The sequence below is a fragment of the Juglans microcarpa x Juglans regia genome, chromosome 3D (genome assembly GCF_004785595.1).
Source record: "Juglans microcarpa x Juglans regia isolate MS1-56 chromosome 3D, Jm3101_v1.0, whole genome shotgun sequence".
Lineage (NCBI taxonomy): Eukaryota > Viridiplantae > Streptophyta > Magnoliopsida > Fagales > Juglandaceae > Juglans > Juglans microcarpa x Juglans regia.
Window position 1 is genome coordinate 32,038,783 of NC_054598.1, and position 26,406 is coordinate 32,065,188.

General features: G+C 36.5%; 1 protein-coding gene across 7 annotated transcripts; it reads left to right on the forward strand.

Moving 5' to 3' along the window:
- Positions 1-917: 917 nt before the first annotated feature.
- On the forward strand, positions 918-19,681 carry LOC121256342. Of its 7 annotated transcripts, XM_041157110.1 has the most exons (15): positions 918-954; positions 4,087-4,228; positions 4,322-4,573; positions 5,081-5,158; positions 9,188-9,895; positions 9,989-10,312; positions 11,399-11,484; positions 11,608-11,705; positions 11,813-12,313; positions 12,553-13,065; positions 13,219-14,008; positions 14,154-14,384; positions 14,533-14,657; positions 16,865-17,280; positions 18,523-19,681. In XM_041157110.1, the coding sequence occupies exons 3-15, from the start codon at positions 4,505-4,507 to the stop codon at positions 19,513-19,515; spliced, it is 4,932 nt and encodes a 1,643-aa protein (XP_041013044.1). In that variant the 5' UTR covers positions 918-954; positions 4,087-4,228; positions 4,322-4,504; the 3' UTR covers positions 19,516-19,681. The 7 variants fall into 7 exon arrangements, with proteins under 7 accessions (XP_041013044.1, XP_041013050.1, XP_041013045.1 ...); XM_041157111.1 differs by lacking the exon at positions 918-954 and having other exon boundaries at positions 4,010-4,228; positions 4,301-4,573; XM_041157112.1 differs by lacking the exon at positions 918-954 and having other exon boundaries at positions 4,010-4,228; positions 4,322-4,577.
- Positions 19,682-26,406: the final 6,725 nt, after the last annotated feature.

Genomic DNA, 26,406 nt, shown 5'->3' on the forward strand with positions numbered 1-26,406 from the left:
TTTTGAACTATAGAAGTTTGTTACAAAAATACTGAAACCTATTTAAAAGCTAATGATAGAAATTTGAATTATAGAAGTTTGTTACAAAAATATTATAGGGCTGAAAGATAGGGTTGCAATTTAAAGTTGGGTGTGTTGCACAGCTTCTGCTTGTACCATTGATGTTTTGACATTTTCGTAAATGACATTATTTAGAATGTGGGAAAGTGAGAATGTCAAACTTTTTAATGTCATTATATGGATGAAGTAATATTTTCTCCACTTTTTTGAAGTTGGAAGAAAAAAAAGTGCTATAAGACGTATAGAATTTAGAAGTCCCCCTGTTTTCAACCTATATTTTTACCATTTAAACTGAGACTTAGGGATAATAGTTGAGCAACTACTTGTTGCTTAAGAGACAGATGGTAAATGGATGGCATGGGTTTGGAATATGTCTTATATATTTAATTGGCATATGATCTGCAATGATAGATAACATTTTAGTTACAAAAATGGTAGCACGTCATTTCATATCATACTTATGCTGACTTTGCAGGAACACAAATGGTGATGCACGGGCATCGTGAATCAAACTTACAGAAGGAGTTGAACCGTTACATAGAAATCTACATAGACAAAGCTTGCATTTATATAACTTAGTATTTTGAACCAATAACAGACACAAACAGATTTTTCATTCTAGATTACAACTAGAAACTAGGGAATAACAAAATAAAAACCATGATTTTGATTGGTTCGTCGTTGTGTGGACAGTGGAAAATCAAAGTCAAAAACCCTATAACAAAATACAAATCATTACAAATTAGGGATTAGAGAAAATAACCCACCCGTCGGCGTGAACTACCTAGGTATTGATGTCCTCGACGGTGAAGTTATAGGTCTTGATTTTGGGTTCATTTTCTTGAGGGAGAGGGAAGGAGAGAGAGAGAAGAAGAGAGAGAGAGAGAGAGAGGGGTTAGGGATTTCGAGTTAGGGTTTTCGTGAGGGAGATGGAAGAAGAGACTCGGGAAGGAAAGGGAGAGATCTATCGAGAGACTGGGAAAGGAAGGAGAATCAAGTTCGGGAGAGTGAGTTCGAGCGGGAAAGGGAAAGAGAGAGAGATAGCAGAGTTGATCCCTTGCTATGCGTCGCCCACGATTTCTTGAGGAACCCTTACGTGACAACTCTATATTCGTCTCTGATAACAGCTCCTTATAGGAGACATCGGCCCGAAGCGTTAAATTTCGATAAATTTCCCTTAAAAGAAAAAGAAGAGAAGAAAATTACGATAAATTTTGGGAATATTGAGAATATCTCGTTAATTAAACAAGGCCTTAAACTTGAGTCTAATTTCTATTGAAATTGAGACGTGGAACACGTGTTTGGAAACTTCATAATATACTATTATCTTGCTTAAAAGATAAGTATACTCGACTGATTATGTAGACTATTAGGAAGAAAGATTAGGGCCCTTTTGGATACAGAGGTGAGATGAAACAATCTTATCTCATTTAATTTCAACTAATAATTTTATTACTATTCACAAATCATTTCACTATCTAAAAGGGCCATATATATTTTTTTTTAAATGAAAACTCTTGGATAATCAAACATATGAGTATGCCAATCCACATAAACTCTCTTCATGGAGGATTGTAGTTGGTTGTCTAAGAATAACTTTTGCGCTCTTTTCCAAGAATACAAAGGATCACTTGATAATTTTAGTTAGTTTTCCAATTCAGACATTAAGAATTCAAATAACCATCTTTTGGACCTGATTACATAAAAGCCTTACACTATATATTTTACTTAATCAACATGTGATTTGTTATTTTTACCATTTTATCTTAATGTTTAAATATGTGTGTTTAAATAAAAATATAAAAATAACAAATCACATATTGATTAAATATAAATATGTATTGTAAGAATTATTATAACATTTATCTTTTATTTATATATAAGAAAACTTGAGCCCTACTTCCTTCGTTGCTTGAAGGTACGTAATTATAAGTCTCGTTTATTTTCGCAGATGAGATGAGATAAATTGAGATTAAAGTTAAAAATTAAAAATAATATTGTCAGAATATATTTTTTAATATTATTTTTGTTTTGGGATTTGAAAAAATTGAATTGTTTATTTTATTTTGTGTGAGAATTTGAGAAAATTGTAATGATTAGATGAGATGATATGAGGTGAGTTGAGAGGAGTTGTGAAAACAAACTAGGCTTAAGAGTGTACCGATCAAATGGAAAAATTTGTGAATGATTGAGGTATGATTCTTGGGCTCCACGAAGCCTACACCACCTTCTACACGCCACGTTTTGGACCTACATCTAAAGTCTCACTTGGATGTTTAGATGTATCTCATTTTCTCTCAACATCTAAATACTATTTAAATACAAATACAAATGAATTTCAAATTTTCAAATTTTAATTTTTTTCATCTAATTATTACCTAATCATTACATTTAAAAAAAATCAATTTTTTCAAATTCCAAAATAAAAATAATATTATAACATTATTTTAACTTTATAATTTTTATTCAACGTTTTCTCTCTCTCATTTCTCAAAATCCCATAAAACATTTTAACTTAAACCATTTAACTATTATTTATAAAATATCTTACTATTATGAACAGATTTATCAACTCATCTCAACATCAAAACGAGGTCAGGCTTTTACTTTAATTTAGAAGATTCAATTTTATAATTTGAATATTACGAATTAAATTTTACTATTTAAGTGATGTGGACGATGTACTCTACATACCAACTTTAAAATAGAATAATTCTCCTTACACTTGATGCTTCTAATCTTTCATTTGTTTATACAAATTATCTTCTAGAATTATTCTATTCTTAAACTGGTGTGTCGAACACATAATTCACATTACTTAAATGATAAGATATGATTTGTAATATTCAAAATTTAAAATTTATCTTCGAAATTAAATTATGTCACATAAACAGTGTGTGATGTAGAAGTCTTAGAATAATAGTACTCTATCGCCTTTATATCATGAATCATTCACATGATATAATTTGAATTGTAAAACTCAAATTTTAAAATTTATCTTCCAAATTAACTTATATTACGTTGATGATTTATGATTGACAACTTTCCAAATAGAATTATTCTTTTCGTTAATATACATACATAAAGTCACAAAATAAATTACAAATTTACAATGAAATAATGCTATACATCCTATTATACAAAATGTGACATATTTATCACTGTTAGATGATAAATAATCATCTAATAAAGAATTATCTAATAATGATAAATGTGTAATATTTTATATAGTAAAATGAAAATGAGATGATAGTATTGTGTATATAATTTTCCTACTGAAAATGTATTGGCATGAGATATCAAGGGACATGTTATAAATTTGACAATTTGAAAAGCAAATCATTTTTAACAAAAGTGCAAGAAAAAACATTTTTCTATCATGATAAATTTTCAGACCCTAAAACTTAAAAATAAAAAATATATAATTAGAGAAATACCTCGTTCACAAAAAAATTATAAAATATTATTTTATAAATTAACATGATTTTGTATAACTCTTTAGATTATAAATTCTTTAATTTTAAAATAATCTTAATATAACACATTAAATTATTTGATTTTTACAATTTTTTTTTGGCGTTAGAAAATTAATTAACCCATGAATTGAATCCCGCGCATTTTAGTCCGGAAAGATAGGTGCTGACTATGAAATGTGAGGCGCACACAAACTACTGAGACACGCTATGGGCGCACGATAGCCAAACCCAGACCCCTTCCAGGCTTCCACTGCGATCTTGCCACATGTACCGTGGAGGCCTAGCGCTAGCAAGAGCGCATTCGCAATTCACACGCAGAAGTCAGAACAGCACAGAAATCCGAAGCCCACACGTACGACGAAACTGACCGTATATCGGATTCGCACGTGTGAAGTGTCAGTCTCGCTCAATTTGCTGTATCCCCGCGGGCCGCAGCATATAATTTTATTTTGTTTATTTTTTGTTTTTCTAATCTACGAATATTTATCTCATTTTACACATTTTCCCTAGAAAATCTAGAGAGCGAAACGGCGAGAAAATTTAGAGGGAGAGAGAGAATAGAGTTTTCCTCATGGTAGAGAGAGAAGAATTTAAGAGAGAGAAGGGGGGCAGAGAGGAGCAATTTAAGCTTACATGACGGTTGATTCTCAGAGACTTTTCAAGATTTTTTTCTCAGATCAGAGAGAGCGAGGGTATACAATTTTATAATTTCATGTCTGTATTTATCCTTCTTTACACGTAATGAATGGTGATATATGTATCAGATCTTTTGTAATAATATACAGAAGGAAGCTCATCTGGTTGTGCTGTACGAGACCTGAAGATTGGCTACAACTTGCTGGATAGTAATCGAAGAGTGGATTTTTCTCTGCAATCAGAGAGTGGGATTTTTCAGAGAGACTGATTTTTGGAATTGGGATATTGGAGTTTGCGTTTGATTGTGCTGCCGATTGATCGTTGCGGCGTCAATGGCCGAGCGGTCAGAACGGACTGTGGAGGAGCTGTACAATGCGACCGAGTCGATTGCCAAACTGGAGGCATGTAAAATTCTAAATTAGGGTTTTCGCGGTTGTTTGTCAGTGCAATGGTTTTAACTAATTATGCTTTCGATTTTAAACTTCCATTCTTCGGGTTGAATCTTTTTTGGGATTGATAGTCACGAATTTCCCATGAGCGAATACAGTGTATTAGTTGGTTTAGGGTTTGTTCGGTTATATATTTAGAAATTAAGTTTTTGGGTTATGAGTAATTTTCCTTCAGTTTTTTGTCCTCATGCGATGTTTTGTTTAACTTTGAATTAAGTTTTCTTTTCCTATACATTCTCTTGTGTATATGTACGTATGTATGTTAGACACTAGTGTGAAGGTCATTTGCCCATATTTCGGTCTTTTGTTTGTTGGTTTTGTGGCTTCTTTAAGCATGACATTTCTTTTTGGTTGCAACCAGTGAGTTCTATTTATATAATTATTAGGTTTATGGAATTTGACACTTTTTTTTTTTTGGATTTTGGTAATAGTAACTAATGTATTTGGGCATGCTTTTAGATAACACCAGTCTTGAAAGGGAGTTATCGGATGCAAGGACCTGTTGATGAGACAGATCATGATATTGAGAAGAATACGGTGAGATAGCAGGGTAATTTACATCTGCTGTTCTTATCTTCTATTTATTTATCCCCAAAAAAGTTACATTCTAGCTTTTCTTTTCCTTCTGATGCAGTTTTCATTTATTTTGATTGCAACATTTTTAGAATAAGTGTTTCTCAGTTTGTGTTTACGGACCATTATTTTTATAGGTAAAAGAAAGTTTATGGAACACAAGCAAATGAAACTTTGAGCATTCTTAGTATTTTTTGTCCACCAAGTCGACAAGCCTTAAAACTCTAAATAATGGCAAGTAAAACTGGTTTGACAAGTATATGCTGTGTATTTGGAGGGTTATCTTGTTCTAAACTTTGGATAGGGTGAGGATGTCCTGTTTTTTAATTTCTGGAACACATAAGATTTTCTATCTTTTTCTTAGTTAGGTGCACCTCCTTTTTCAAATGTAACTAGTGAAATAATAATTAACCAGTAGATAGGGCTGTAAAAATAAAAACAGGGAAACCGGTGAACCGGACCGGTTTGGTACCCGTTCCTATTTAGCAAAACTGGTCCAGTTCCGGTTTTGGTTTTTAGAACACTGATTCGAACTGAACAGGACCGGTATATATATATCATTTTGAATTTTTTATATTATATATAATTTTTTTTATATTATATATAAATTTTTATATTATATTATATGCTAAATTGCTAATTAATATAACGTGGAATTTTAAAATCTTATTATTCATGTCTATTAGTCTTATAACATAAAATTAATATAACATTTGATACAATATAAAATTAATCCTATAAATCTTAATATAATATTTGATTATGATATAACATAAATTAATCATATACTTTTTAATATAACATTTGAATTTTGATATAACATATAAATTTTAATTTTATAACATAAAATTAATATAACATAAAATGAGGAATATGGGCCAATCACTTGCTAAAGTTTTGTTGGAGTATGATTTTGTTTATCTGTAAAACAGAAAAAATGGGACCTGACTGGACCAAAACTGGAAAAACCGGAAGTTCCGGTTTCGGTGGTGAATCGGTCCTTAAATTCCAAAACCGGTGTATACCGGTTCGCTTATAAAAAAGGTCCAAAACTGGACCAAATCGGACCTGTTACACCCCTTCCAGTAGATGATACTTTTATTTTACTTCTAAAATTTTTTAGATGTTAACTTTTGTGTATGGAGATAACGGTTACAGTTGAAGATGAGTGTAATATTGTGTATATCTTAGGGTTTTCGGCTCGTTGATATGTCATTGTTCCTGTTCCATACCCTCTAGGATTAGCTACCAAGTGAAGTGATTCTTTTTGCATTATATTCTAAAGTGCATGAAGAACAAGGTGAAATGGCTTTTAGTTGTATGTGGTTGTGTTACCAAAGTTTGAAAAAGTTAATATTTCAATGCTTTTCCTTGTGTTTAATGTATGCAACTTGTTCTATGTTGTGTTGTGGTCCCTGCTTCATGCTATGGACAGAAAGAAGATGAATTATTATTTTAGGTTTCTACTATTTGACGTTGGGTTCATTGATTTTTTAAACAAGTGCAAAATGGTGATCCCTAGGCATACTTAATCTCAAATCTAGTGGAACATGGATATATGGATTAAGTTATCAAGTCAAACTTGACAAATATTTGCTGGGTTCTAGGTTTATGGATGGATTCCTTCAGCGAAAGTCCCTCAAACTCAATCAATAGCCAGAGGGAGACCCTTCCAAACAAAGTTGAAGTCTTTGCGGTGTTACCCAGGCCTTAGAGGTTGATAATCAAACAAACTCCAAGTTAGCCAAACCAAAGTTCATATGTTGGTGCTTGAGCTTCTAGGCTTTAGAACGTTTAATTTTAATGTGGGATTTAATTGTTTCTTCAGGTAAGGTAGCCTTTGATATTCACCTTTTTCCTTCATTTTAGATGATAACTTCCTTGTGCATATGGATTAGGTGGAATTTGAATTCATTACCAAATCTACTGCACTAAAAATCACCTTGAGGTTTCTCAATACGTTTTGCCATTGTCCCTCCACTTTTCCTACACATGCAACACCAGTTAATTACTGTGATCTGTCATTTCCTTAAGTTGTCCGTGGTCAGAATCTTCCCTAAGTAAGCTGTCCAAGCAAAGAAAGCTGCCTTGAGAGGCACCTTACTCCTCCAAGGAAACGGTTTGTGGTGCTGACTATTGATAGCATCATAGAATATTCTTCCACAACTTCACGACATATGCTCCATGTACTTCATTAGAGCACCACCCCCATTCTCCACCCTACTTGGAATCAATTATGGCTCTCCACAATGCATCCATCTCTTGGTGATAATGCTGCTACCATTTCCCTAGAAGTGTCCGGTTGAACATCCTTAAATTTCAAACCCCCAATCCACCCTTGATATCAAAGAACAAACCTTTCCCCATTTGACTAGGTAGAATTTGGATTCATCACCTAATCCACTCTATAAAAAATCACTTGAAGATGAGTGTGATTATGTATATTTAAGGGGTTTCAGAATGTAGGTATATTTTTGTTCCATTCCATTGCCTCTAGGATTAGCTACCAAGAGAAGTGCTCTTTTTGCATTATATTCTATGGTGCATGAGGAATGAGGTGAAATGGCTTTGCCTTGTATGTGTTGTGTTACTAAATTCTAATTTGATATCCTGTTGTTTTTCTATGCACTAATTAGTGTGTAACTTGTTCAATGTTGTGTTGTGTTTCCCTTCATCTTGCTGTCGTCATGGAGATGAAAGGACACGATTTTTTCAAAACAAGTACTAAAGGGTGAACCCTAGGCTTATATTATCCCAAATCCAGTGGAACATTGTGATACCCCATATGATAAAGATAAGGGTAGGTGGTGTATTAGATCTCACATTGTTTGGGAAGGAGAAATCCTTGCTCTTTATAAGGTTCCAATGAGACTCTATTTGTATCATTGACTAGTTTTTTGGAGTATAAGTCATGTCGTTTGGGCCTTCCATTGGAGAGCCTATTCCAACCAGAAATGTGGGACTTGAGCCGTGCCATCTATGATGGACGGGCCCGACGAGGACATTGAGAATTTAGGGGGGGGGGGAATTGTGATACCCCATATGATAAGGATAAGGATAAGTGGTGTATGAGATCCCGCATTGTTTGGGAAGGAGAAGTCCTTGCTTTGTATAAGGTTTCAATGTGGCTCCAATTGTATCATTGACTAGCCATTTTGGAGTATAGACCATGTGGTTTGGTCCTTCCATTAGGGCGTTACAAACATGTGAATCATTTGACTAATATTTAACTTTGATGATTTATATATTTTGATAGATATTGAGAATCAGATGAACTCCAAGTTAGCTGAACCAAAGGCATCTGATTAGTGCATGAACTCCCACTCTTTAGAATGTTTGAGTGCTACATATGATATGGTTGATTCTTTTCATGTTCTCTTATGGGTTGTCTGGAAGAGGTTCCATCCCATCCCATCCCATCCCATCCCATCCCATCTCATCTCATTCCCAAACATCACTCAAATACAAGCACTTTTCAATTTTAAATTTTTAACTTTTTCATCTAATTATTACAACTTTCCCAAACTTCCAAACAAAACACAAAAAACAATTTAACTTTTTCAAATTTCAAAACAAATATAATATTAAAAAATTATATTCTAACAATATTTTAGTTTTATAATATTTTATTAAAATTTTTCTCTCATTTCCCTAAACCCAATAAAACATTATAACGCAAACCATTTTACTACTATTCATAAACCATTTCACTACTATTCACAGATTTCTCATCTCATCTCATTCTCATTCTCATTCTCATTCTCCAAGCATCCCCTAGTCAAGTTAACCTTCAATCTTCTTCTTTTACCTTCATTATAGTTTTATTTACCCCTGTTAATGTTTTCAATGCTGCAAAATTTGATGTTGATTATACATATAAAAAAATTAATGTTAATTGTATATGTTTTTGGGTGATAGAGTCAGAAAGTTAAAAATGCACTCATTTCTTTTTTTCCCCTGTTTATTCCTCAATTAGTTCTTTGGTTTTATCAGGTATCTTCTCGACCAGAAAAAAAATTTGGGAAGTGTTCCTTGAGTAAGAAAGTTCCTATGAGAGGCGAGTCTGGGACTTGTAACGTGTGCTCTGCTCCTTGTTCATCTTGTATGCATCTGAACCAAGCTCTCATGGGGTCAAAGACTGAGGAGTTTTCTGATGAAAGCTGTCGTGGAAATGTTGCTAGCCAGTATTCTTTCAATGAGAGTGGTCCTTTATCTTCTCTTAAGTGTCGAGCATCTGATAGCTTACAGCATACCACCAGTGAAACCAGTAACGTAGTCAGTTTTAATTCCGGTCATGATTCTTTCTCGGAAAATGCTGATAGTAAATCAACCTTAAGGTCGTCTGTGATATCTTATGCTTCTGAAGATCTTGAGATACTTCCAAAGTTGACTTCTGGAGAAAGAATCTCAGAGGATCAACTTTCTTTCAAACCAGAGTGTGTTTTGGATCAGAGAACCTTCTCAAATAAGTACAAGGAAATTAAGGCAGTTGAAGGCCATGATGACAACATTGCATGTGTTAGTAGACCCAAAGATGCAAGTGTAGAGTTTAGTAATCATAAAAGGAATATAAACAGTAGTGCAGCTTCAGTCACTACTTTAGATCCAGAGGGATCATGGAAGGGAACACAATTCAACAAGTTGGCCTCATCTGAGATTCCTTCTTCAAAAGATGCAGATGCTAGCAGTACTTCACCGAAGGTGCACAGTCCATACTCCCATTCTCATAGTGTTATATCTCTTAATTACAATACAAATTTAATATATTTAGAACAGAATCCTCCTCATATCCAGGACAAAGTTCTGGAATGCTCAACTGAACTCATCAATTCAACTAAAGAGGCAGCTTCCGATATTGTTTCTGTCCAGAAATGTTTTGCACATAAAGGTAACCTTATTGGTGGCAATTCTGAGGCTTCAATGAAAACTTATCCAAAGTCAGAAGCACAGACCGAGAAGGATCATGGGAACCCACCAGGTGAAACTTTGAAATCTTTAGGCGAAGATGAGCGCAATGATAGTTCCAAGGAGTTGGTTGAGTTACCTGTCATGCACGAGCCTCCTTTGCGATCTGTTTCTGTGGATGAGAGTGATGAGTCCGACATTGTGGAGCAAGATGTGAGTAACAATTCTTTTTGCCCTCTCCGGTTTTTTCCATTTTGATTTTTCAACTTAGAAGATGTGTGTATATATATATATATATGTATATACAATCATTTGACTTGTGTGTTGTTTATAATCATTTGACTTGTGTATCTGTGGGTCCCCATCCTCTTTTCCACAATGCATTCTAGCTATCGTCTATCTTAGGCCTCGTTTGTTTTCAGGAAACTTCTCAACTCATCTCATCTCATATCATTATTACAACTTTTCCAAATTCGCATATAAAATAAAATAAACAATTCAACTTTTTCAAATCCCAAAACAAAAATAATATTAAAAAAATATATTCTAACAATATTTTATTCAACTTTTTAACTTTAATCTCAATTCAATTTATCTCATCTCATCTGCGAAAACAAATGAGCTTAGTGTTTTTCGGATAATTTCAGACAGGAATGTCGGATCAGTACCCGTGTATGTGTATTTTATTGATTACTTGCTTTTACAAGAGTGTGATTCATTTTGGGAGGTGTGGAGAATAGATTTGCATAGGTTTATGGAATCAAACTGCGATCTTTGAAAGAAGCTGGATATTGTGTCTTGCTGAAAAATCTAAAAGGCAGACATCTTGATCTTATGGGTTGCATATATGTGGTTGCACAATCCACCCCGTGGTCTTTACATTTACCTATTTTGAATCAGCTTTAGTCTTAATTGCCTTTTTGTTTCCTTTGGTTGGTATGTGAGAATGCAAAGAATCTGGGCATTAAGGCCATGAACGGAATATCAGTTTGCCTTCTTTTAGGCTTTGTCTGTGAGGTTTCCGTGAATGTGAATACTGTTGTGCTTCTATTAATTTTGAAGTATGTATCTCAAATGTGATTGATATTATTGAAATTGATGTCCTAGGCATGAAATGAGTTAACAAAGAAACACTTCTCCCTTTCTTCAACGCAGCCGGATGGAGAATTGCCTGTGACATTCTTTTTTTCTTTGTCAGAAAGACCCTCCCATTTCTTGTTGATACCTGTTTTTAGTATTAAAGTCTTTGTTTCAGCTAGAACATTTAACACCTTTGCTGATTCCCTATGTTGGAAACAGGTAAAAGTATGTGATATTTGTGGGGATGCGGGTCGTGAGGATTTGCTTGCGATATGTAGTAGGTGCAGTGATGGTGCAGAGCACACGTAAGCATAAACACCCTGTTATCTATATTACTCGGTTGACAGGCTTTATTGATTCTTTATGCTGAATTGATATATAAGTTTGTGTTCAAGATGGTTCTAAATGCTGTTGTTGCTATCAATCAGCTATTGCATGCGAAAAATGCTCCGAAAAGTTCCTGAAGGTGACTGGCTGTGTGAAGAATGCAAGTCTGCTGAGGAGGATTCTGAAAACCAGAAGCAAGGTAAATTTTAAATATCCAATCTCAATGAGAAAAAAAGAGGACATGGGAACTGTATGAGTTTTGTTTATGAAATATACTGTAATCTAAGTTTTAAATTGAATTTAAAGGTTCGGAAATTGAGGGAAAAAGAACAGAAAAAGTTAGTTCAAGCACACATGTTTCTGGCAAGAGGTGTGCAGAAAATATGGAAGTGGCTTCAGCAAAAAGGCAGGAGCTAGAAACAGGTACAGGATCACCCAAGCCGTCAAGTCCCAGCAGAATAGTTACAGGATCACCAAAGCCGTCAAGTCCCAGCAGATTAGTTACAGGATCACCAAAGCCGTCAAGTCCCAGCAGAATAGTTACCGAATTGCCAAAGCCATCAAGTCCCAGCAGATTAGTTACAGGATCACCAAAGCCGTCAAGTCCCAGCAGAATAGTTACCGAATTGCCAAAGCCATTGAGCCCCAGCACAGTAGTTGCTCTATCTCGGGATTCTTCATTCAAGAGCTTAGATAAGGGAAAAACAAAGTCTGCTTATCAAACACCTTTTCGCAATCAATCCAGTAATGATATCCCAGAAACTGTGCGCTCTCCTATGACCGGTCCACGGCTTCAAACATCCAAGAGTAAGCAAATAGGTTATGTTGGCTGGACATCTTTTTTCACTGTTTTTTTTCTTTGAACTCTCACTCTCTCATTACTTGTGCAAAGCTATGTGTCACTTGTTACTTACCAAAAAAAAAAAAAAAAAAAAAAAAAAAAAAAAAAAAAAAGCTATGCGTCACTTGTTGTAGTGCCCATCTTGACTTCTTGGGTTTTAATGTTTTATTATTTTAAACACCAATTGACTGTTTTCCATATACAGGTACATTGTTTAAATCCAATTCATTCAATGCCTTTAATTCCAAACCAAAAGTTAAACTTGTAGATGAAGTTCCGCAAAAGCAGAAGGGTGCTAGAGAACATACTTCCATTGATATGAAGGAGGGGCCTGCCAGAATGATAAGCAAATCCATGTCATTTAAACCTGCAAACTCAGGACGTACAAATGCTAGTGAATCAAAAGTTAAAATGCTATCATCTAATTTTACCCATGTTCAAGATCTAAAAGGATTGAAACAAGCAAAAGAACGTGGTCCATTTGAAAGAAAAAACTCATGTAAACTGGAACGCCCTCTAATCGGTTCAACAACAGCTAGTTCCACTGTTTCGACAGCTAAGGTTGACCAAAAGCTTGGATCTCGTGTTGAAACCAGTTTGCCTTCATTTATAAGCAACCACCGAGATTCAAAGGTTGTACAGTCAGATGGAAAATTAAGTCTTTCGAAAGTAACCAGCAGTCTAGGTCGTAAAGGTGTAGAAACTCCAGTTACTTCAGGTGCGATCTTGCCTTTCATGTAGGAACTCTGCTAATTCTATATTTGTTTATTTTATGCTCATTGTTCCCTCTTTTACTTTTTTATGTGGTTAGTCTACTTTTCCTTCATGGATCATGTGAAGCTAATATGGTATCTGTGTTTTGTTGATGCAGCCGGAGCTTCATCTACTAGTGGAATGTGTGGCTCCACTGCTGAACAAAAGCTGAATCAAGTTTGTTCTAAGGATGAACCTGTAGCCACTCATTCTTTGAATGCTGTGAGGTCATCCAATAATGCTGAGGGAATTGTGCAAGATGGTTTGCATTGGTCACAGGAAATAACTAATCAGCATGAGAAAACTAGGGAGAGTTCCAGTATACGCTCAGCCACAAGGCCTACTACTGCAAGTGCTTCTAAAGGTGTTGTTTGTCAAAAATGTAAAGAAATTGGGCATGTGGGAGAGTTCTGCACGGTCAGTATTCCACAGGCTTCTGGTACTGATATATCTGCTGCAAGAAGTTCTAAAGAGGAAATGCATGAAGGCAATAAGTTGAAAGCAGCAATTCATGCTGCATTGCTTAGAAGACCTGAATTTTACAGGAAGAAAAGAGTACTTGATCAATCTGATGACTTATCCATATCAAACGCGGACTTGAATTACGAAATAGCTTCTCACGATCAAATGTTGGTTTCCAATAAGCTGAAGGATGCCATGTCCACTGAAGGAAGTTCTGAAGGGCCAGCTATTCTTGGGAGTTCTACCTCCGAATCTTCAAAACAGACTACTGTCAATAGTTTGAAGCAGTTTGGTTTGCACCCAATTGATGTTTTTTCTGCCAAAGTGGGGGACTCATGTTCCAATGCTGTTTCTGTTGGAAAGCCTACAATAAGGCATTTTCCTTGTCAAGCTTCCACTGTTCTCCTGAAGAAATCAGTCATTCCTGCACATGAATTTATCTGGCAGTAAGATTCCTTACATTTCTGTAAATTATGGTTGTCTGTTGGAGAGAGAGCTTGGCACTCATTTTTCTTTCATTTGCTTTGTCACTCATCATATATTGAGTCTCAAAATCAGTTTTCTAGAAAAGCTTTTGTGATTAATATGCAGGGGGGGTTTTGAATTGCATAGAGGTGGTAAACTTCCAGAATTTTGTGGTGGATTTCAAGCACATCTATCAACTTATGCATCACCTAAAGTTTTAGAAGTGGTGAACAAGTTTTCCCACAAAATTTCCCTGCATGAAGTATCTCGCTTAAGCACATGGCCATCCCAGTTTTATGAAAGTGGCGCTAATGAAGATAACATTGCTCTGTACTTCTTTGCCAAAGATAATGAGAGGTACTTATATGTATATCTACTTATTACATAATCTTTGTTTTTTTCTCTCAGCTTACACTTATTATATAATTGAAAGTGTGTTCCTGATGTATTTGTCTCTTTGTTTTCAACATGGTAAGATATTTTTTTTCTGTTTCTTGTGATGCAGTTTTGAGAGAAACTACAAGAGCCTGTTGGATAATATGGTGAAGAATGATTTAGCCCTCAAAGGGAACTTTGATGGCGTTGAACTTTTGATATTTCCATCCAACCAACTTCCTGAGAAGTCACAGCGTAAGGATTAGCTGGAAATTTTATTATAGGGACACATTATAGTATCTTGTAACAATATCTATGATGGTCTTCTGTGGTTTACTACTTGATGTTTACACTAATTTGAGGCTCAAGAATTGGGTTGCTGATGGTGCATGGCCTGCACCATGAGGCATTTTAACAAATATAAAGACTGAATGTCCCACAGCATGGATATGTGAATTCTGTGACTTTAGAACAATTGGAATCATATATGGTGATGATATGCCAATAGATATTCGCTCACACCTGTACAAACTCAGATATGGGTGCAGGTTACTTGTGCGGATGTCTATATTGTGACTTCTGAATATCGACAAGACTTCCAGGGCTATACCTAGGCTCATTTTTTAAGTGATTGGTTTTTAAGTTTTAATAGCTCTTCTATTATGTGAGTTTTAGGAAAGCAATGGTGACACCAAAACAGGGTCAAAACATTTCTCATTAACCTCAAGGGTAACCCACAGATTGTGGCAATCTAGGAAGCAATTGTGATTTTTGAAGATCGAGAGCGGTCAATGGATGAACTTACATATTTTTTTTAATACTTTACTCCATTGTTCGATTGTAATTGATTTTAATGGCATGAACTCTATGAATTTCTTGTATCACTAGATTAACATGCATACGTGTTGTCTTGTATATGTCCTGTGTACTTGGGCTCTTGTTCTATTCTTATTCTCAATAAATTATTTTTACCGATGAATAAAAGGTTAATGGGCAGACTTTTGAAAGGAAGGTGGCTGCAGAAAATGAGAATGCGAAAGTGGAGTCTTCCTTTTAGAAAATGAAGAAATAAACCACAATATTGGGCTTTAACTTAAGAAGAATTTTTAATACACGAAATTTCATTAAGCTTTCATTGTATTTCATTAGTAGATCTATAATTATTTGCTGCTGGGCACTCCTGATTATCCTAGAACTATTCCTCTTAATCTAGAAACTGAAATATTGAAAATGTTTGATCAGTAAGACTAAGCTAAAGCCCACACATAAAGGCCTAGTAAGTCCATGTAATTGGGTTATAAAACCTATCCCTAAGATAGCGTAGGTTTACAAATAAACCTATCTGTCTATGCTTTTTTTTTTGGTTGAGCCTCTTGAAGTTTGTGTATACTATTCTTATCCTTTTTACTTGCAAGACTTTTCTGTTCTATGCATGTGGTAGACAGTGTATATGTATATGTTAGATACTCTAACAAAAGGTTGCACACTTCTTTGCCAACATTTTAGGTGTGTTTGATACGTGTCAAGGTGTATCCAATATAGTCATGACTATTCTTTCTCCTTCTGTCTTACCTACCAAAGAGACAGCTATGCAGACACTAATATGCTGTGTTATCAATCTTTAATTCTTATATGTAAACTTTATACAGTCGCCAAATATTGAGGGCTACAATATTTAGAGGGCCTTATCCAACCACTTGGGTTGGCTCCATTGTCCCTGTTTGCTTTTGATGTCTGTGTCAGTTGTAGGCCATTACGGACAATGCCCTTCTTCACCTTTTTCTCTTTTATTCTTATTTTATATTTTAGTTTTTATTCTTGTACTTTCAATTCAAGCATCTTCTTACTCTTTATTGTTGCCGCCATTGGTCTTGGTTGTTACAATCTTAACTAGTTTTATATTGTGGTAAGGCTAGCATTCCATATTTGAACTTTAATATTTTAATGTTTATATAGTTTTAGTTTTCCCCACCTCTTCATCCATTTGATAATCTTATGGTACTTTTTGTTTATTAGTGATGATCATATGTAACTTGAGGCTTCATGTATTTTTTTTTTATAGTTCTTTATGGTCTATGACTCTATAGTCAGCTTCAATGGATGCTGGAGGGACTAAACTGTCAAAAGTTTGATACATTTAAGTTGATCTATAGAAGTGTGAAACAAAAATGCATGCTAGGAAAGAAGATTTACTGTTGGCAACGGTATTTTGAACTATGACATTTGATGCACTTTTCAAACAACCTGCAAATAGTTGGTTTTTCAATATGTTGGAATTGATTTTATTCAAGTTAAATATGTGCAATGCTTTTAATGCTGTGAGGTTTACATGTTTAGGGTGAAAAGTGTTTCCCTTTGCTTTCCTCTTCTTCTGTGACTTTGGATCTCATTGTTCATCAATACAAAGTACCATTACTTTTATGTGAATGCATATCTGCTGAAGTTTGTTCTGTTGATGGCAGGTTGGAATACATTGTTTTTCTTATGGGGTGTGTTCAGGGGAAAGAGGGTGAATTGTACTGATTTGTCTAAGAAGTTACAAATTCCCAGTTTGAATGTGGTTCCGCTGAACAAAGATATTCCCCCTGCTGTCATGACCTTGTCCGAGAACTTGTGTTCGGAAAGGTGTATAGATGAAGAGCTACTAGCATGTGACAGATCTTGCAATATGGTCCCAACATCCAATGCCCCTAATCAGCCATGTGCCACAGTAAGTGGGGATTGTGAAAACAATGTAACTTCGCTTGAACAGACACGTCCAGGATACCAAGAAAATTTGGAGCAGCAAGATAGTAGACCATATCGGGAATCCATTTCGAAGATACGAACAAGCATTGTGCAGTCGAGCCAAGAAATGAAACCCAGCAGTCCATCCTTGGTAATGTTTATTTCCTTATACATTCATATAAGATGCGAACTGCATATTCTCACACATCCAAGATTATACTCTCTCTCTCACACACACGCACACATTATGTTCGCTCAGATGGAGCACATGCGCCCGCATAGATTTTTTCCTCTGCCAATGTTACCTTTTGCAGCCCTGTAAATTTTTAGGCTTCTTTTGATTCTGGGGTTTTTTTAATTTGAAAATTGGCCTCATATTTGAAGTTTGGTTCAACGTACATTTGAAGCCCCCAGCAATCGAAGTTCCTCATTTGGAAAAAAATGAACATGAAAGCAAACAGCAAAGTCATAAAACAGAAATTGGGATGCCCGGGGCAGTGGATCCCCCTGAAACCTCAAGGAGGACCCTTGTGAGGTGAGTGGAGGTGTGGCAATCTCCCTCCAGGGGGTGGGATCTGGAAACCACTGGAGGAGGGGGGAAGGATCCCATTTCCTCCGTGGGCTGCGGGTCTCTCAGATTTTTGTTGGGATCCTCTCATCCCCAGCCCCCCTCCCCCTTAGTTGTATCTTTTCTTAATCGTTATCTTTTCTTGTGTATTTCTTTTTACTTTTATTGTTGTTACTAGTAAATTGTTCATGGGCCTTTGTGACAAATAGACACACATGGAGACACACGTTAATGAATGCTGTATGATATGAACGAATGGAAAATGGTTAAAAGTTTTTTTTTTAGTAAGTAATGATTATTTAGAGTTAATGTCAGCTAAGTTTAGCCTTGATTCGTTCTTTATGGGTTTTTAACAATCCATGAACTTTCTTATTCATAAATTGAATATATTCATATATGCTGGATGCTTTCTTTGATAAATTTTTCTCCTTTTTTTTTGGTTGAAAGTTAAGGGTCTGAGAACTCAAGCATACTTGTGAGTTATTCATTTATTTTTTTGGTCGACACGTTTATTAACTCAAAGGGTCAAACTATCTCACTACTATTCAATAAATACTTTTGAGTCAAGCATACTTTTTCTCTCTCATTTCCCAAAATCCAATAAATATTTAACTCAAATTATCTCACTACTATTCACAACTACCATTCACAAAAACTTATAAAAGAAAAAAAATATCTTTCAGGAAATAATCCTGGAAACGTATCCCTTATTTTATGTCAATTTGTTGCTAAATCTTAATTTTTAACTTAATTTTGACTGTGAGATCTCCAAGTAGTCCTGCTCACTTGTCTCTGTGATGCATATTAACGTTTTTCTTTATGCAGAAAGAGCAGTGTCTTCCAGAAAGACTGGATGCACAGATCAAAACCTCGTGTCATGCATCTGGAAAAAGTGGCTCCAACAGTGGTGAGAAGATACTAAAGCATAGGGATGATTCTTCTGACACAGAAAATACGCCGTCTTCCAGAAATTTTCCTGCTGGCAATGAGTGTTGTGTCTTGAGGGTGGCTGGGAACAAAATTCAAGGTAGAATGAATGAAGTCCTAGATCAAGTTAAAGTTGAGAGGGAATTGAAGGAAGATGCTGGGTATGTGGATAGAGAGACAGCGTTGGAAAGAGACCTGACAAATCACCGGAAACGTCCCTACTTGGATCTTTCAGAGACGTCTCCCCAAACTTCTACTGGCACGAGTCAGATAATGCCCTGGAATGAAGCGAGTAGTATGTCAATTTATGGAGAAAGTGGTGGTAAGAGGATGAAGACAGGTTTCAGTGTAATGCTTGGACATAGCGATTCCAGAGGTAGGCATTCTGGGAATGGTAATTTTGCATCTCAGGTAATTGATCCGGGCCCCTGTTCTTCCATTGAGAAGAAATTTGACGAAGTTTGTGATGAGAAAGTGATTTTGGAGGACTTGGGAACTCATGAAAAGTACCTATTTCCTGTGGATTCACATAGAGTAAAGGATTTTGGACTTGGGGAGAACTCCGTTCCCAGGGAAAAGCACACATGGGATGATGATGAGGTTCCAAATCTTGAGCTTGCTTTAGGGGCTGAGACAAAACCAGCAACTAAAGGAATGTTGCCTTTCTTTGTTGGGGCAGTAGGCAAGAAAAATAACCAAAACATGCCACTGGATGCGGTGACCAGGGAGGATGATGATGGTGTCTCTGCATCCCTTTCCCTTTCTCTCTCGTTCCCATTTCCGGACAAAGAGCAGACTGTAAAACCTGTTTTGAAAGCGGAGCAGCTGCTGCCCGAAAGACAAAATTTGAATAACTCACTGCTTTTCTTTGGGGGCTACAGGAACAAATAGAAATGCTGCTATGTTGGCATTAGTCTGTACATTAGCATGCCCCACATGGTTGTGGTGAATGTGTACTGGATCATGTACGCTGATCTCCTGTGGGCACAGGCATCATAGGTGAACCCATTTTCCATATGTTCATACCCCCATACAGGATTTACGCCCCTTTTTTTCATTTTAGCTGTTAATTTTCCCTTTTTTTTTTTTTTTTTTTTTTAAATTTTTTGTTGAGTGCATACTTACGGCTCTGTATATAAAGAGAATGAAAGCCGGCACACTATCGAAATGTCAGTAGGAATTAGCAGACCAATGTGTTCATCAAAAGGTCATCTTTCTTTCTTTCTTTCCCCTCATAATTTCACAAAATTTTCCCCGGGTCAGGAGGTTACTAACAGGTGATGCTTGTGATTTTCGGGGACTCTCGGTTCTTTGCCTCATTATCAGGTAGTATTGGTTCAATTCAGCAAAATACATTAAAAAAAAGGTAACATAGATCCCTTGAAATTAACCTCTATTTTATTATTTTTTCCAAGCACAATGATATTATTATTATTATAATATTATATAACTTAAGGTACAAAAGGAGTGTGTGGGACAGAATCAGTCACCCAAAAAAGCTAGGATATTGATGATATAGGGAGGGAGAATGTGGGTTAGTAGGGTGTTCCATATCTTATATTATCTTGATCATTAGACTACTTCGTAGACCATGAAAGTGGCTTTCGTGGACAATCTTGTGAAATTCACAATGAGGTCCGAGAGCTATAGTAGCATTTGGGGCACACCATACTTGATTGAACTGTGTGTAAGGTCTTCATTTTCCGAAGCCTTGGTGGGAGGACCACAAGTTGGGATAAGCTTCTCGTGAAGAGTTTGAATTCCTCCAATCCTCAGGATTCTCTCTACCTCAGTAAGTGAGTCAGACTTCTCTTAGTAGTTTCTCTCGTTTCCAAAAGTGTACTGCAGCCAACATCTGAACCTCACCACAAAACTTCCTTCTGAGGTAGCAAATCACCTTCACCAGCTTTTCACCTGAAGCCCTCTCGTCACTTTGTCCCTCCCTATCTACCCCACACCCTGCCCCACCATCAACCGCTTGTAGACATTGTGATTTCCACAAAAAACCATCACAATGTCTACAAGCCAAGAAGAAATAGACAACCTCATCAACCAAGCAAATGAGTTATCCGGAGAAGATCTACATCTAGAACCAGAATCTAATGTAGCGAAACACTACTCGAACCTAACACTGATAGGAAATCTCATATCAGTTTCGTGCTACAATTAAGGCAGTTTGGAGCTTGTCCTGGGACTGATGATTGAAGACATAGAAACAAATATGTTCCTTTTCACTTTCCCATCCTAGTAAGATAAAGATAGGATCCTTGCAAACAGAACATGGAACTTTAAGGGTTTCCATAAGGTTCTAAAAAATTGGCCTCCAGGGTTGTGCATCCTTGAGGTAAGTCTCAAAACCTCTATTTTTTGGGTGCAAGTGCATGGTCTCCCACTGGAAATCCTTACCAACCAAAATGCAAAGAGAATAAGGAATGTTCTTGGTAATTTAGTGGAAGTTGATTGTGCATCTATTTTTGGAGTAGCATTAAGAAGATATCTGCGCATAATGGTAGAAGTCAACATTGAAAATCCACTGTCTAAGGGCTTTGATCTCAACTGCCCAGGTTGATTTCCTAAAAAAATAATTCTCAAATATGAGAGGCTCTCAGATTTTTGCTATGGGTGTAGTCGGTTAGGTCATGTAGCTCAGGTTGTCCTCTGCATGCATGCATGCATACCAGAAAACTCTAGGTTTGGTCCTTGGTTGTGTGTTGAGAACTTGAACTATAGACGTAACCCAAGGCAAACCCAAAAGCAGATTCAACCTGAACCAGTAATTGCTCCGTTGATGGCTTTGCAACAAAATGAAGAGGTATCTAGACCATAATAGAATACTGGTGATATATACAGTACTCAACATGATTTAAACCTGGAAACTCAGAGGTCGACCAAAGTCTAGAGTTCTCAAAATCTGCGACCTAACATTGGTTCTTCACAAGCTAGGAGAACACTTTCACCAGTCAAAATCAGAGAACCAGTCTAGCAACTCTCAAGCGTGGGCATCAACTGAAAATACATTCTTCAACAAGCGTAAAGGGAAAATGTTTGTGGACAAGGTGAACTGCTTCTCTAAGCTCGAAAATAGTGGCAACACAATCAATATTTTTGCTGAAAACTGGAATGGAGCTCCTGGAAACAAGTCTTCAATGGCTGTCGAAAACAAGCAAAAGGCAAGGGAGGGAGATGATGAACAGTGGGCCAAGTCAGGTAACCCATTAATGCCTACCAGCCCATTTACTCCTTCTGACACCAAACTTTTTTTGAGCCCTTCCCACGCATTAAACCCTGATGAAGTCAACCTTTTGAAAACTGCTAGTAGATATTAGTCCATTCAGGATCTAAATCCCATTAACTGTCCAAACTTTTCAAAGAAGATGACCCCTGATCATTGTTGAAATCAAATAAACATGAGCCCAACCCAACTTTTCTTCATAGTCCAATAATCATTTCATATCGGGTCCATCGGTCTACGCCAAAATTCTTCAGAGTTTTGATTTCCTAAAGGGACCTAATTTTCAAGCCGATAAGTACCAAGAGAGGCCCAATACTCAAAGCTTGCCTTATTAAAAGAAGTCCATTGAATTGTCCCCTTTTGTTTTGGCCTCTCATCTCCTTCAAAAGCCTCATCCAACCAAAACCCATGGACAATCCCTAATCGCCGACAACTCATAAGCAAACTAGGACCCCAATCCTGCCCTAAGCTCACAAACCTTCTCTCCCGATGCTTTCATCTCTCTCCCCGAACCATTGCTGCAACCAATCCTGAATCCCCCTTCATCTCTGCAACCAACCCCGAATCCCTCCCCACCTCTGAAGCCAACCCCAAAACCAACTCAACCCAAAGATATTGAACCATTTCTACAATCAACAAATCCTTCACTGAATCCCTCTTCACCTCTACAACCAACCCTGAATCCCTCCCCATCTCTGAAGCCAATCCCCAAATCAACTCAACCCAAAACATCTTTGGAAACCCAAGTGAGAAACAACAAGAGGAATTTGGCACACCCTGATGAAGAGATCTCTCCTAAGAAGATAGCTGTAGCTCAGCGCCCCATTATAGCTTGTCCACGTACACACTTTGCTATTGGAGACATTGAGGATGAGGGCGAGAAGCTCATTGACATGATGAAAAAGAGAGACTCAGAAAATATCAAAGTGGAGAAACAAGATCAGGGAAAGGAAATCAGTTTAGATCATAATCTTGAGGCTGGTAATGAATCCTCCTCTACTCATAAATCATTCTCTGTTAATGAAGTGGTTGAGGTGGCTGGCCCTAACTTGCCACCACCGCATATATGAGACTCATTGCCTGGAATTGCAGAGGTATTGCCCGGCCTCTTGCAATGCGTAGTTTGAGGGTTCAAATCAGGACTCACCTCCCTGATTTAATTTTCCTTTCTAAAACTCTTCTCTTGGACAATAATGTTGTTGGTGTTGTGAATAGCCTAGGTTTCCATATGTATTTGCATAGCCCTCCCCTAAAGAAATGGGGAGGTTTGCTTTGTATGTGGCGTCCTGGTGTTGATATGGAGCCTGTTTTTGTTAATAATAATATTATAGCTTTGTTAGTGTATTTGGACCCTGTGCACAACCCTTGGCCTCTCTTACTTGTTTACTGCCCTGCTCAACTGCATGATAAGCAAAATTTTTGGTCTCTTGTAATTTCAATCGCAGCAGCCTATCCTGGTCCTATCTTAGGTTTAGGTGATTTCAATTTTGTAATCAGTCAATCCGAAAAATTTGGTGGTAGGTCCTTTGCTTCCTCCTCTAAGCCGATTGGACTAAGACTTCTCATGAATCAACATGGTCTAGGTGATCTAGGGTATGTTTGTTCCAAGTTTAACTGGACTAATAAATGATCTGGAAATGGTCACATTAGAGAAATGTTAGATAGAGGTATTGCAAATTCTAGTTGGACCCTTTTATTCCCCGACACTAAAATCTTGCACTTGCCCATTCATACCTCTGATCATGCTTCTTTGCTTCTTGACACTGCGACTACAACAAAAACTTGCCATCTGTTTAAATTTGAGGAATTTTGGGCTCGGGATCCTAGTTGTTTACACATCATTAAGCATAACTGAGACAACAGTTTTAATGGTTCTCCTTCCTTCATTTTTTCCCAAAAGCTTAACAGTGTTAGAAAAGCCCTCAAAATTTGGAATAGAACTAGCTTCGGGCATATCTAGACTTCTATAAAAAATCTGAACTGTTAATTAGCCTAGATCCAATCTGAAGATCCCTTTGACTCATCCATTATGTTAGAAGAAAATCTGAAAGCCTGTCCCTCGGAGCAATTGAAAAGGGAAGACATTTTATGGAAACAAAAGTCGAGGATTCAGTAACTGACAACCACTGATCTTAACACTAAGTTTTTCCATATGACATCCACCATGAGGAGGAGAAGAAATAATATCTCCTGTCTGAAAACCTCTGATAATCAATGGATTAATGATTCCTCTGCTGTCAAATCCATGTTCCTTGATCATTTCAAGCATATCTATCAATCCACTCAACCAGTCTTTCCTCTTGATCTTGAAAATCTTTTTCCTGAGAAAATCTCCTCTGCTGATAATGAGTGCCTTTGCAAGATCCCTTACTGATGAGGAAATCTTAGAGACCATTAAACAAACTCTCTCTTCTAAATCTCCTAGCCCTGATGGTTTTACGGGTTTCTTCTATAAACATTTTTGGGAAATAGTAAAAGATGATCTTAGTAGAGTTGTTAAATACTTCTTTGTAAATGGGCATTTCTCACAAGAGTTAAATCACACTCACATTGTTCTAATTCCAAAAACTGGCTCCCCTACTACTATCCACCAGTTTAGGCCGATCAGTCTCTCAAATGTGTGCTATAAAATTATTGCAAAAATTATTGCCAATCGGTTCAAAAAGGTCCTCAGTACCTTTATCTCACCTTACCAATCTGCTTTTATTCCTGGTAAAACCATTCAAGAAAATACTATTGTAGCCTAAGAAATATTTCATTTCATAAAAAAACTAGAAGAAAGAAAGGTTTGATGGCTGTTAAAATTGACATGGAAACGGCTTTTGATTTTATGGAATGGGATTTTCTCCTAACTGTTCTCAAATGTTTAGGGTTCTATGTTATGTGGATTCATTGGATTAGAACTTGTATCACCTCTGTCTCCTTCTCAGTGATGATAAATGGTGAACCTTGTGCTCACATTCTACCCACTAGGGGTTTAAGATAAGAAGATCCTCTCTCTCCCTTTCTCTTTATTATTGGCAATGAGGTTCTCTCAAGGTTGATTAATAGAGAAGAAAATTTAGGCAACATTAAAGGCATCAAAATGGGTAGGGTGGGCCTTTGATAACTTTTCTACTCTTTGTGGACGATTTAATTTTATTTAGATCTGCCTCAGAAAGGAATGCTCTCTCTTTTCTGGAGTGCCTTGATTAGTACTCTGATTGGTCGGGGCAAAGGATTAACAGAAACAAGTCCTCTATTCATTTCAGCAAAAAAACTCCTTCCCCCTTCATCAGTATCATCAGATTGATTATTGAGTTTAGATCTCCCTCGAGAAATCTGAAATATCTAGGTCATCCCTTACCTATGGATAGGAATAACAATAGGTTTTTCGAGGAAGTCAAGGAGAAAATTCAAGGAAAATTAGCTGGTTGGAAAGCTAAACTCTTATCCCAAACTGGGAGAACAACCTTGATCAGGTCTGTAGCTAGTTAAATTTCGGCGTACATGTTGTCCAGTATCCTCATCCCTAAGAACATTGCTAGTAGCATTGACAAATCTCTTATGAGATTTTGGTGGGGTTTTGACCCTAAAAGGTCTCATAATTTCATCCCTATGTCCGGACAATCTATTTGCAAACTAAAATCCATGGGAGGTTTGGGCTTGAGGCTTATCTCAAACTTTAATAGAGCTCTTCTTAGCAAATTAGGATGTTCTCTCCTCTAAAATGATTCGTGTATTTGGAAAAAGGTGATCTCTAGCATTTATTTGAAAGCAGACTCTTGGCTAGATGTCCCAATCAAGAAAAAAGATTCCAGTTTTTGGAAAGGTTTGGCCAAACAAAGGGAGTTTATTGCCAATAGCTTCTGCTACCAAATAAATAATGGGGCCACCACATTTGTTTGGAGAAACTCTTGGATCCCTTCTATCCCTCTAGCTCTTCCAACTCCCTCTTCCTCTGAAATTTTTAAGGATCTGGATTTGAAAGTTTCTGATCTTACCTTAGAGGAACCTAGGAGATAGAACATCCCCTTACTGCAGGCTCTTTTTTCAGTTTTTACGTTAAGAGAGATTTCCAAAATCCCTCTTATGCAGTATAACTTTCATAATCTGAGAGATAGTCTTAAATGGTTTCACCACTCTAGTGGTATTTTTACCTATCAAATCAACATATGCTGCTATTGTTTTGAACTCCAACAGTCAGGATAATGATCCCACTATGTGGAAAATATTGTGGTCACTCAAGGTCCAAGATCGGCTAAAGCTTCTTACCTGGAAAATTTTAAGCAACATTCTTCCAACTAGATCAATGCTTAAACCTTGCCTTTCTCTTAGTAATGACTAGGCTCTTTGTCCCATTTGTTAATTGGTTGAAGAAACTGTGAGAAAAACACAACCAGAGTCCCTTATAGCCTAAGGACTCAATACCTCGAAATTCAACTCAAGAATCACAAGTATTAAAGATAAAATATCAAGAACAACAAGAACAAGCAGAAAAATTAACAAGAAAAATAAAGGAATAAAAGAATAAGAAATACAAACATAGATTACGTGGTTCGGCCCTAATG